This window comes from Nansenia antarctica (assembly GCF_963989245.1).
Source record: "Nansenia antarctica genome assembly, chromosome: 19".
Lineage (NCBI taxonomy): Eukaryota > Metazoa > Chordata > Actinopteri > Argentiniformes > Microstomatidae > Nansenia > Nansenia antarctica.
This window is the reverse complement of record NC_137692.1, coordinates 26,243,433-26,255,932: the sequence shown is the minus strand read 5'-3', so window position 1 is coordinate 26,255,932 and position 12,500 is coordinate 26,243,433. Positions and strand designations below refer to the sequence as shown.

Here is a 12,500-nt window from a genome sequence, read left to right as displayed (position 1 = left end):
CCGGCCGCGTGTCGAAGTCCCTGGCGGTGCGGTAAGAGTCCAGCAGCAGGTCGAAGATGATGGCCAGGTTCTGCATGGACACGTAGCGCAGGAACCCCGCCGGCCTGGGGTCAGGGGTCGTAGGCGTGGGAGTAGCCTTCTCCTGATTGGCTGGTTTAGGGTCGGAGGGTGTAGCCTTCTCCTGATTGGCTGGTGTAGGGTGGGAGGGAGCAGCCTTCTCCTGATTGGCTGGTGTAGGGTGGGAGGGAGCAGCCTTCTCCTGATTGGCTGGTTCAGGGTGGGAGGGAGCAGCCTCCTCCTGATTGGCTGGTTTGGGGTGGGAGGGAGCGGCCTTCTCCTGACCCTCCGGCTGCTTGATGACCTCCTCCAGCAGAATGTCGTAGAGGTTCTGGAGTAACACCTGGTGAGAGAGAAGACTCACCACGATGGTCCTGAATGGAATCCTGCAGAGCAGAGGAAGAACAACTATCTCAAGCCTAAATTCATGCATTGAATTGAATGACTTGAAATGGAGTTGACCACAGCCTGGTTGCAGAGAAAATGCTCTGATGTTATGGGATATATATGGGATATACATGGGAGTTATAACAGTACAGTTATTGCACTCAGACTGGGAGCTGTATGGGGCTGTTTGGACTGAATTGAAATTCTACTGATGCAGACCCATGCAAACACCCCATTGGAGGCTGGTGAAGGTAGACATCAGAGGACAGGGTCGTTATAACGCTGCGTGCCATCTGTTAGCTATTGTAACATTATTTATTGGGGGTTTAAATATGTAGGTAACTTTATGCATAATACATCTTTCAACACTGATCATTAAATGGGATCCCTTCTGTGAGTTACAGGAAACATCTCCCTCATGATGATATTAACTGGATGTACTTTAAAACTATGACGGCTGTAAATAATACAGGCAGGTAGGTATAATAACAACGTCATCATGGCATGGATGTCACTAAAGTGGTCTTACCCAATTTTTCTGTTGCAAGTCCAGCAAAAGAGAAGCAATCAGGGAGCAAAAAGAGATGGTCTCTGAATATACATATCTACATAGATATCTGCATGTAAACACTTATTATATATTACATCTCATAGATATCTACATGTAAACACTTATTATATATTACATCTCATAGATATCTCCACCCACATCAGTGGAGGCTGGTGGAGGTAGAATTCCGAGGACAGGCTCATTGTAATACCGGTACATGGAATGGAATGTTTGTTTGTGTTTGATCCTCACTCCATCTCATGTTTTACAATGAGCCTGTCAGCCTCTCCTAACCCACATACACAACTGAGGTGACACTTTAGAACAGAGAACACAGGGTTAACCCTAACCCTAGAACAGAGAACACACACACAATAAGATGACTATAGATTAGTACATAATACTATAAGTTTATGGTCAAATCAACATAACAGATCAAAGTTGACATACTCTGACTCAAACCACAAGCCTGACAGAGCAGCCAACCTAAGGCTGTTATAGGAGCATGCCAACCTAAGGCTGTTATAGAAGCATGCCAACCTAAGGCTGTTATAGGAGCATGCCAACCTAAGGCTGTTATAGGAGCATGCCAACCTAAGGCTGTTATAGGAGCATGCCAACCTAAGGCTGTTATAGGAGCATGCCAACCTAAGGCTGTTCCAGGAGCATGCCAACCTAAGGCTGTTATAGGAGCATGCCAACCTAAGGCTGTTATAGGAGCATGCCAACCTAAGGCTGTTATAGGAGCATGCCAACCTAAGGCTGTTCTAGGAGCATGCCAACCTAAGGCTGTTATAGGAGCATGCCAACCTAAGGCTGTTATAGGAGCATGCCAACCTAAGGCTGTTATAGGAGCATGCCAACCTAAGGCTGTTATAGGAGCATGCCAACCTAAGGCTGTTATAGGAGCATGCCAACCTAAGGCTGTTATAGGAGCATGCCAACCTAAGGCTGTTATAGGAGCATGCCAACCTAAGGCTGTTCTATAGAAGCATGCCAACCTGAGGCTGTTATAGGAGCATGCCAACCTAAGGCTGTTATAGGAGCATGCCAACCTAAGGCTGTTATAGAAGCATGCCAACCTAAGGCTGTTATAGGAGCATGCCAACCTAAGGCTGTTCTAGGAGCATGCCAACCTAAGGCTGTTATAGAGGCATGCCAACCTAAGGCTGTTATAGCAGCATGCCAACCTAAGGCTGTTATAGGAGCATGCCAACCTAAGGCTGTTATAGGAGCATGCCAACCTAAGGCTGTTCTAGAAGAAGCATGCCAACCTAAGGCTGTTCTAGGAGCATGCCAACCTAAGACTGTTATAGGAGCATGCCAACCTAAGGCTGTTCCAGGAGCATGCCAACCTAAGGCTGTTCCAGGAGCATGCCAACCTAAGGCTGTTCTAGGAGCATGCCCACCTTTTCTGTGCGTGTCCGTTGGCCTGCTGGGAGGAGGGCAGCTCGATGACGAGCACGCAGGACTGGGCGTGCTCAAAGCCTTCCTTGTTGTTGGGCGTTTTAGGGGAACACTGGCTGTCCAGCATGAACACCTAGAGACAGACAGGAAGGAATGCTGACATGCTTGCAACACCTGGGGATGGGAGGGCAAGTTTAAGATCCACCAGTACACCCTATCATATAGTATCTAGTGCATAGTGTGTAGTATGTACTAGCTAGTGTATATTATGTAGTGCCTAGTGTATATTATGTAGTGCCTAGTGTATATTATGTAGTGCCTAGTGTGTAGTATGTAGTGCCTAGGCAAGGCAAGGCAAGTTTATTACATTTCAGACAACAGGGGCAATTCAAAGTGCTTTACATATAGCATTAAGAAGGATAGTAAGAAAAAATTAAGCAAGATGATACATATATATAGAAAATAAATGTAACATAATAAGACAATGAATAAAAAGATATAGCTAACTGTTACTGCAACTGTGTTCAAGTGCTGCTCTTCCCGATAAGGCGTGTGAGATTGCAGCTATTTAGCCTATATTTGGAGCGAATTTAAAGCGCTTGGATCGATTATGGATCATAAAACTCATAACTGCTGCACGTATAAGAAGTAAAAAGATAAAACGATAAAAAAAAAGTTAATAAAGATAATAGTTAATGGATAAAAGGCATAGATAGAGTGTTAGTGTTTAACTATAACTGCTGCAGAACATTTAGCTTAGGTTTTTAGCTTAGATTTAAATATTTGTAGGCTTTGGGCCTGTTTGATTTCTTCAGGGAGTTTGTTCCAGGAGCACACGGCAGCGTGACTGAAAGCTGCTGCACCGTGTTTAGTTTTTACTCTTGGAATGATTAACTGATTAGTCTCAGCTGACCTTAGGGACCTTGCATACAGTATGCAGCGTGTAGTGTGTAGTGTGTAGTGTGTAGTGTGTAGTGTGTACCTGCTGGGCCATGGCTCTGATCCTCCAGTACTAGTGTGTAGTGTGTAGTGTGTAGTGTGTAGTGTGTAGTGTAGTGTGTAGTGTGTAGTGTGTAGTGTGTAGTATGTACCTGCTGGGCCATGGCTCTGATCCTCCAGTACTCGGCCTCAGCGGAGGGGCAGTGTGTAGTGTGTAGTGTGTTGTGTGTAGGGTGTAGTGTGTAGTGTGTAGTGTGTAGTGTGCAGTGTGTAGTGTGTAGTGTGTAGTGTGTAGTGTGTAGTGTGAGCGTGTAGTGTGTAGTGTGTAGTATGTAGTGTGTAGTGTGTAGTGTGTAGTGTGTAGTGTGTAGTGTGTAGTGTGCAGTGTGTAGTGGGGTAGTGTGTAGTGTGTAGTGTGTAGTATGTAGTGTGTAGTGTGTAGTGTGTAGTGTGTAGTATGTAGTGTGTAGTGTGCAGTGTGTAGTGTGTAGTGTGTAGTGTGCAGTGTGTAGTGTGTAGTGTGCAGTGTGTAGTGTGTAGTGTGCAGTGTGCAGACCTGCTGTGCCATGGCTCTGATCCTCCAGTACTCGGCCTCAGCGGAGGGGTGGTGTGTAGTGTGTAGTGTGTACCTGCTGGGCCATGGCTCTGATCCTCCAGTACTAGTGTGTAGTGTGTAGTGTGTAGTGTGCAGGGTGTAGTGTGTAGTGTGTAGTGTGTAGTGTGTAATATGTAGTGTGTAGGGTGTAGTATGTAGGGTGTAGTGGTGTAGTGTGTAGTGTGTAGTATGTAGTGTGTAATATGTAGTGTGTAGTATGTAGGGTGTAGTGGTGTAGTGTGTAGTGTGTAGTATGTAGTGTGTAATATGTAGTGTGTAATATGTAGTGTGTAGTGTGTAGTGTGTAGTGTGTAGTGTGTAGTGTGTAGTGTGCAGTGTGCAGACCTGCTGTGCCATGGCTCTGATCCTCCAGTACTCGGCCTCGGCGGAGGGGCAGTGTGAGGGCGCCGCCACCTTCACCTCGCAGGCGTCTCCAGAGAAGAGAGTCTCCTCTCTGTCTGAGCCGCTCCGGAAACACGCCAGCAGGTTCTACAGGCCGGAGACACACACACGCTTACAACACGCTTACAACACGCTTACAACACGCTTACAACACGCTTACAACACGCTTACAACACGCTTACAACACGCTTACAACACGCTTACAACACACTTACAACACGCTTACAACACACTTACAACACGCTTACAACACGCTTACAACACGCTTACAACACGCTTACAACACGCTTACAACACGCTTACAACACGCTTACAACACACTTACAACACGCTTACAACATGCATACACACACATGCGCGCACGCACACACACACACGCACGCACACACACGCATACACACGCACACACACACACACACACACACACACGCACACACGCACACACACACAGCCAAAGATCTGAACAGGAGAGTCAAAGTAATACATTATGGAAGAAATGTTATCATGTTGGTCAGTGTGAATGATAGTTATATATAAATGATAGTTATATATAAATGATAGTTATATATAAATGATAGTTATATAGACACATTGTATAATCAAACATCTATAATGGTATGTTATAATGTAACTACAGAGAGCATAAGTAGTACATAGTATAGTAGTACACTACACTGTAGGCCACCAGGAGTGACTCTACTCTGTTTCAGTGTTTCAGTGTTTCAGAGTCAGACTGTTTCAGTGTTTCAGAGTCGGACTGTTTCAGTGTTTCAGAGTCAGGGATAGGGACTCACATGAATGACCCCCCCCCCAGTGGGCAGAGGTCATGTGCCAACATGCCTGAGAGCATGTACAGTCAGTTACCATAGTTACCATACATGTACAGTCAGTTACCATGGTTACCATACATGTTACACAGGTTGATACACTAAACACAATATCCTTAATGGTGACATGCAACATGGTCTTAAGATCTGAAGAGTTAGAGTAATCCTTAGAAAGGCCACGCTGTATTCTCAGTGTGTTAGCAGTCGTGATGCAGCGTGTTAAAGTCCTGCTGCAGCACAGCACAGCGTTGATGTTGCCGCCCAGGGCTTTTCTCTGATCCTGTAAAAGGCAGCGGCTCTAATCCCATAAGAAGATTATATTTCCTCTGTCAGATATATATAGATATATACACATATAATATATATATATATAATATATATCATTACAGCTGTTGCCACAGTCACGAAACACATGAGGTATCGAGTCGATAGGCAAGACCTTGGGGCTGGGTGTCAACATATGTTTGACACCCTCCATTGTGTTGGAGACCTGATCACAGTTTGGGTTAAAACACGTTTGTATTTACTCTGTAACTGTCATTCACTGATGCTATGAATCTAAATAATATGACTTTATCAGGGCATTAGCAGAGAGAGCTTTTAGATCACTTTTCTACCACATTTGGACGGTGCGGATTAGTCCATTAGAGGTTAGAGTAACAACACTGGACTGGTATGACCTGGGGTTGGTAGTGTGAGTTTATGTGAGTGTGTGTGTGTGTGTGTGTGTGTGTGTGTGTGTGTGTTTACCTTGACAGGCTCCAGGGTGACAGAGAAGGCGTCCTGCAGGGCGCAGCAGGCCAGCCTCCACATCTCCTCTGTGAACACCGGACCAACTGTCACCAGCACGTACCTGACACACAAGACCAACTGTCACCAGCACGTACCTGACACACAAGTACAACTGTCACCAGACCGTACCTGACACACAAGTACAACTGTCACCAGCACGTACCTGACACACAAGACCAACTGTCACCAGCACGTACCTGACACACAAGTACAACTGTCACCAGCACGTACCTGACACACAAGTACAACTGTCACCAGCACGTACCTGACACACAAGTACAACTGTCACCAGCACGTACCTGACACACAAGTACAACTGTCACCAGCACGTACCTGACACACAAGACCAACTGTCACCAGCACGTACCTGACACACAAGCAGCCACGTCAACAACACTTCATAATCAGAACTGCCTGGTACACAACAACAACAACAACTGGTTGAGCTTGATTTTGTTTGCCTGGTGTGCGTGCGTGCATTTCTGTGCCACCTAGGACTGCTCTGCTCTGATTGGACACACAGAGGAACATGCTACTGCTCTGATTGGACACACAGAGGAACATGCTACTGTACTATAAAGTCTGTTTAGAAATAAGCTCAAACTGAAATGCTAGGGACCACACTGTATAGAGAAAAATAACATTGATGATGTTAAAGGGAAAATAAAAGTGCTGAGATTCTGTGAAACCTCTTTCTGGCCTTACTGCAGACGTAATGCAGACGTAATCACTTCAATTCCTTCCAACTGAAGCCTACTCACAAAACACATTTCACTATTACATCACAGTGTGAACAAAGTGCTTTTTTATTGGGGGGGTAAATGCAGCTTACTACATAGAGCATATAAGAAAATGTTGCATGTGTATGTGTATGTGTGTGTGCGCGCCTGTGCCTGTGTATGTGTGTGTGTGTGTGCCTGTGTGCGCGTGCGTGTGTGTGCGTACATCAGTATGTGTGTACGTGCCTGCACAAGTCTGTCTGTGTGTGTTGTGCGTGCGTGTGTGTGTGTGTGTGTGTGTGTGTGTGTGTGCATGCGTGCGTGTGTGTGTGTGTGCGTGTGTGTGTGTGTGTGTGTGTGTGTGTGCGTGTGTGTACCTGATGCAGGAGCAGCCTACTCTAGAGATGGTCTCCGCCGGCTCCGCCACACACGCCACCAGCAGCTTGAACAGGTCCTTCAGCATCAGGTTGATCAGGTTCTCATAGCCGATATCTACACACAAGAAGACACATTTTAATCATTTATTTATGTCCACATAGAGACAAGTATACAGGGACACAAATACTGAAGGCACAGATGGGATGCATTCACAAACAGACATGGACAATGTCTTTCACATACAACAGGACAAGACTCACGGGTACAAGTAACACCGTCTCCGCCATATATGGCGGCTGCCAATAATCGCAGAGACAGAGCAATACTTGCTGAGCCTTTTTGCTTCTCCCTTGGACATTCCCAGTAGACGTAGTCCTCTGACAACCAATCTGTGCACATGTCCAAGGCTGCCAAATATAAAGACTAATAGCGTACACCTATAGCCTAGCTCTGAGATGGTATCTACAAGCTGCTGGTATTTCATGACCTTAGTCATGAAGGCTTCCTCTAGGCCTACCTACCTGCACGCTACCTCTAATACAGACACCTCTCTGGACTCTTCATTAACAACAATAACATCTGGTGTGTTAGCAGACAACTGTGAAAAGTGACATTGGTCATTACAGAAATTGAACATAGATGCATTGACACAAGCATGTGTATAAATTTTCACTGTGACTGGGAAGTGGAGTGATATGCACACACACACACACACGCACAACACACACACAACACACACGCGCACACGCACACGCACACACACACACACAACACACACACACGCACACGCACACGCACACGCACACACACACACACACACACACACACAACACACAACACACAACACACTAGAGGTAGTCGGCAACGGTCAAATAGGAGGCACACCTCACTCCTATGCCTTGGCTCTTCTGAATATCTGAGAAGACTAGGAGAGGCTGGTGGAGGTAGGAATCGGAGGACGGGCTCATTGTAATGCATGGAATGGAATGACCCTTCCTTATTCTATTCCACCATTACCATGAGCCTGTCCTCCGATTCCTACCTCCACCTGCCTCCACTGGAGAAGATTGGACATACAATATATAGGCCTAGTCAGTATGGTGCAATACCACCCAGCCAATCAGAGGACAGATATCCTCTCAGATATACGCACAGGAGAACCTAACCCTAAGGGAAAATTAGAAAATGACTTCCTGTGTTTGGCCTTTCTGCCTGTATATTTGACAAAGGGCAGATGTCACTCAAATCTCTCTGCTACTGTATATAAACGACAGACTGACTTATGTAACCTTATTCCAAAGCGCTTTACAATTGCTTCTCACACACACGTTCACACACACGTTCACACACCAATGGAGACAAGCTGCCATGCAAGGCGCCGGCCTGCTCACTGGGAGCAATTTGGGGTTCAGTGTCTTTCCCAAGGACACTTCGACATGTGGCCACAGCCGGGGTTTGAACCGCCGATCTGCCGACCTTGTGATCACTAGACACCGGCTCTACTTCCTCCGCCACAGCCGCGCCGTATGATCAACTTGTTTAAGGTTAAAGTTCTGTGTTAAAGTTCTGTGTTAAAGTTCTGTGTTAAAGTTCTGTGTTAAAGTTCTGTGTTAAAGTTCTGTGTTAAAGTTCTGTGTTAAAGCTCTGTGTTAAAGTTCTGTGTTAAAGTTCTGTGTTAAAGTTCTGTGTTAAAGTTCTGTGTTAAAGTTCTGTGTTAAAGTTCTGTGTTAAAGTTCTGTGTTAAAGTTCTGTGTTAAAGTTCTGTGTTAAAGCTGTAAGTCCTGTACACTACTCTGCCAGCCCATAATATCAACTAGTCCTTGACCCGGAGCACTTGGGATAATGTCCGCTCTATTCTCTGACTGCTGTACCACAGGGTACACCCCAACCCTAACCCTACCACAGTGGATGAAGCTATGGACAATAAAATAGTGTATTCTAGTGTATTTTGTGATGGCTGCACCTGAATGGATGAAGCTGTGGACGTGTTCTACCACCAGCTCACAGGACAGCCCGATGGCGTGCTTGAAGTTAGCCGCAGCGATGTCCCAGTAAGAGTGGTCGCCATGGCTACGTTGGAGCCACAGTGACATCACAGGAAGGAGGAGCTGGATGACAGAGAATATGGCGAAGCCGGGACCTGAGGAGAGGGAGAGAGAGCTGTTAGGATCTGGACATGTTACTAACCCTAACCCTAACCCTGACCCTGACCCTGACCCTGACCCTGACCCTGACCCTAACCCTGACCCTGACCCTGACCCTAACCCTTAAACAAACACCCAGAATCTAGAAAGGCCTGGGAGGTCTCCCTCTCTGTCTCCTCTGTCACCCTGGTGTGTTAATGATCTCTTTCATTCACCTGGTACGTTGCTGACCTCTCTGACTCACCTGGTACGTTGCTGACCTCTCTGACTCACCTGGTACGTTGCTGACCTCTCTGACTCACCTGGTACGTTGCTGACCTCTCTGACTCACCTGGTACGTTGCTGACCTCTCTGACTCACCTGGTACGTTGCTGACCTCTCTGACTCACCTGGTACGTTGCTGACCTCTCTGACTCACCTGGTACGTTGCTGACCTCTCTGACTCACCTGGTATGTTAATGACCTCTCTGACTCTCTGACTCACCTGGTATGTTACTGACCTCTCTGACTCACCTGGTATGTTAATGACCTCTCTGACTCTCTGACTCACCTGGTACGTTGCTGACCTCTCTGACTCACCTGGTATGTTGCTGACCTCTCTGACTCACCTGGTACGTTGCTGACCTCTCTGACTCACCTGGTACGTTGCTGACCTCTCTCAGCAGTTCAAACAGCAGCTGCAGGGTGGGCGGCTGGTGCTGCCGGGGGCAGTTAGACACGGCAGCAGTCAGCTGCTCCAACAGGAGGATCCACACCTGGATCAGACCTGGGGACAGATTATATATATATATATATGTAGTGTTATATGTAGTGTAGTGTTATATATATATATACATCATCATATATCATCATATTATATATATATGTAGTGTTATACTCTCTAGATCACCTGTGTCGTCATCAAACTCAGCCAGGACACAGTCCATCCCATCCTCACTGCTGAGGGACTTCTCCTGCGCTCTCATTGGTAGGCTGGCTAGCCGCGCCCCCAGGAACACTGGCTTAGAGGGCATCTTGTAGATCTTAGCCAACAACTGCAGATCAACAGATTATATTATAACCTTGGTCTTCAGTACAGTTTATGGGAAAGGTCGTATTTTGCAATTATTGATTTAATGTATTTTATCAACTTGTTTATAATGTTAAATTGTCTATGAGTTACTTGATAAATACAAGAGAAGAATACTATTCTCTATGATTTAGGGTTAGGGTTAGGGTTGAATTACATTATGCCATTAAAGACTATACATCATTTTAGTTAGGCTGAAAAGCGGACTGATTTGAGAGTGACACCCATTGGGAACAGCTGGGATGGCCCTCAGAAGAAAGGTTCCTACCTGGAAGCATTTCCTCAGGTAGTCCAGCGCGGGGAGACAGAGGTCAGTGGAGCTGCAGCCAGAGGCGTGGACACAGTCCCCGATCTCCTTATAGTCCACTTCTCCTGGGTCAGAAAGACCCAGACGGACTCAGAGACACTCAACCCACACCTCATCTTACTGTTCTAGTTCATTCACTTTGACATGTTTCTGTTTATATCCGCCCTACTTACAGAACCTTCATTATTCTTTATCATTATTAAGGCAAGGCACATTTCATACAGGAGGGTTAGTTCAAAGTGCTTTTGGACCACGTTTAGAAATTAATCTCTTGATGAAAGTGCTAGTAGCACGCTTTATCTGTGGCCGGGAAACTGCCCATAAATGTTGTATATTTTTAGAAATATGACAGGTGGCAAAAAAGCACTATTGGGTGAGTTAGTATCTGAGAATCATTAATCAACATAATAGCAAAAATATGAATTGTTATCTTAAAATCTGTGCAGGCTCTAAGAATGTGAAGTTTCAGGAACTATCTGGGACATCACACCTAACCCTAGTATGTGTACTATATTATTAATAAGTACCTAACTACTACTTAAGCACCTAGTATATATCATATATTTGTTATTACTGTAAAAAATGAATAAAACAAACAAAGTAATTAGGACGTCTGATGATGGTGATGGCTGGGCAAAACAATCCAATTTCCGTGTAATATTCTCCTCCAGGAAGATCTGATTCTGTGTGTGTGTGTGTGTGTGTGTGTGTGTGTGTGTGTGTGTGTGGGTGTGTGTGTGTGTGTGTGTATGTAGTTGTGTAAATGTCTATTTAACCTCGTGCAAGGCTATTGCACAGAGCACATTATAAGCCTGGGATAACAACGACTCAAACAGGCCTTTGTGGAAAAAGCCCAGGCGGAAACTAAACTCAAACAGGCGGAAACTAAACTAACTAAAGTGCTTTGGGAGATCATTGATGCGAGTTTAAGCCATCTGTTTTCAACCATATTGAAGGTCAGGGTGGACTCAGGTTGGACTCACCGGTCCACCAGACCTTTCTCACATTTGGGGGAGAGTGTCTGGGAACGAGTCTCCTGTGTGTCAGACTTACCTAAACCTTTGACGAACTTCATAAGGCACATAATGTAGTCGGTGGCCGCGTTGGCGAACACTTGTATGTTGTCTGTGTTGATAAAGGCTTCAAATACATCAAAAACTGGTGCCTGCGACTTCCCTACAGTAACAGCAAGGACAGAGGAAGGAGAGGAGGTCAGAGAGAGGGCAGGGGCGTCCTTACAGCACAGAGAGAGAAAAGAGTAAGAGTGGACCGGGAGACGGTGGATAAAGGAATAGAGACTAGGAGATAATATCTCCTGAATACTGTTATTATAATATCTCCTGAATACTGTTATTATAATATCTCCTGAATACTGTTATTATAATATCTCCTGAATACTGTTATTATAAGCCATCGTTCTCCAGCAGGAGAGGTTGAGGTTGTTTGTGAAGTATCCTATGTCCCTGTGTCCCATATATATAGATATATATTTTTAGGGCATTTCTGCTTCATTGGGATAGAGACAGTAGAGATTGACAGGAAGTATGGTTGAGAGAGAGGAGGGATGACATGCTATGTAGAGGGTCAATCAAACCTTGTGGTTACATGGTAACCATGGTAACCATGGCCACTAAGCTCCGGTGTCCCTAGATTTAACAGTATGTATATTCACCCATAGAGTATTCTCCTATCAGGTAGTCCTTCATGTCGGTCTTGTTGCCGTGGACGACCCTCAGGGCAGAGAAGAGCGGTCGCCACCCAGACTGGATCTGAGGAGAACACATCTCCACCAGCTCCCCTATGGACGTGATTACCTGGCAGACAGACAGACAGACAGACAGACAGACAGGCAGACAGACAGACAGACAGGCAGACAGGCAGACAGACAGACACATACACATAGTTAACGAATGTGTGTGTGTGTGTG

At 45.6% G+C, this 12,500-nt stretch overlaps 1 protein-coding gene across 1 annotated transcript in view; it reads right to left on the bottom strand.

The window, feature by feature from the left end:
* The window catches only part of arfgef3 (ARFGEF family member 3), a gene marked incomplete at both ends in the record, with an annotated part of 31,323 nt that overhangs the window by 3,021 nt on the left and 15,802 nt on the right, over nucleotides 1–12,500 (bottom strand). Inside the window, 12 exons of the mRNA XM_080549106.1 lie at nucleotides 1–150; nucleotides 343–443; nucleotides 2,404–2,534; nucleotides 4,281–4,424; nucleotides 5,915–6,017; nucleotides 7,053–7,167; nucleotides 9,017–9,193; nucleotides 9,835–9,963; nucleotides 10,087–10,231; nucleotides 10,535–10,638; nucleotides 11,627–11,749; nucleotides 12,246–12,387. The exon at nucleotides 1–150 is cut by the window's left edge and continues 92 nt beyond it. Coding sequence (XP_080405232.1) covers nucleotides 1–150; nucleotides 343–443; nucleotides 2,404–2,534; nucleotides 4,281–4,424; nucleotides 5,915–6,017; nucleotides 7,053–7,167; nucleotides 9,017–9,193; nucleotides 9,835–9,963; nucleotides 10,087–10,231; nucleotides 10,535–10,638; nucleotides 11,627–11,749; nucleotides 12,246–12,387 — 1,564 coding nt within the window. The remainder of the gene's footprint in view (nucleotides 151–342; nucleotides 444–2,403; nucleotides 2,535–4,280; nucleotides 4,425–5,914; nucleotides 6,018–7,052; nucleotides 7,168–9,016; nucleotides 9,194–9,834; nucleotides 9,964–10,086; nucleotides 10,232–10,534; nucleotides 10,639–11,626; nucleotides 11,750–12,245; nucleotides 12,388–12,500) is intronic.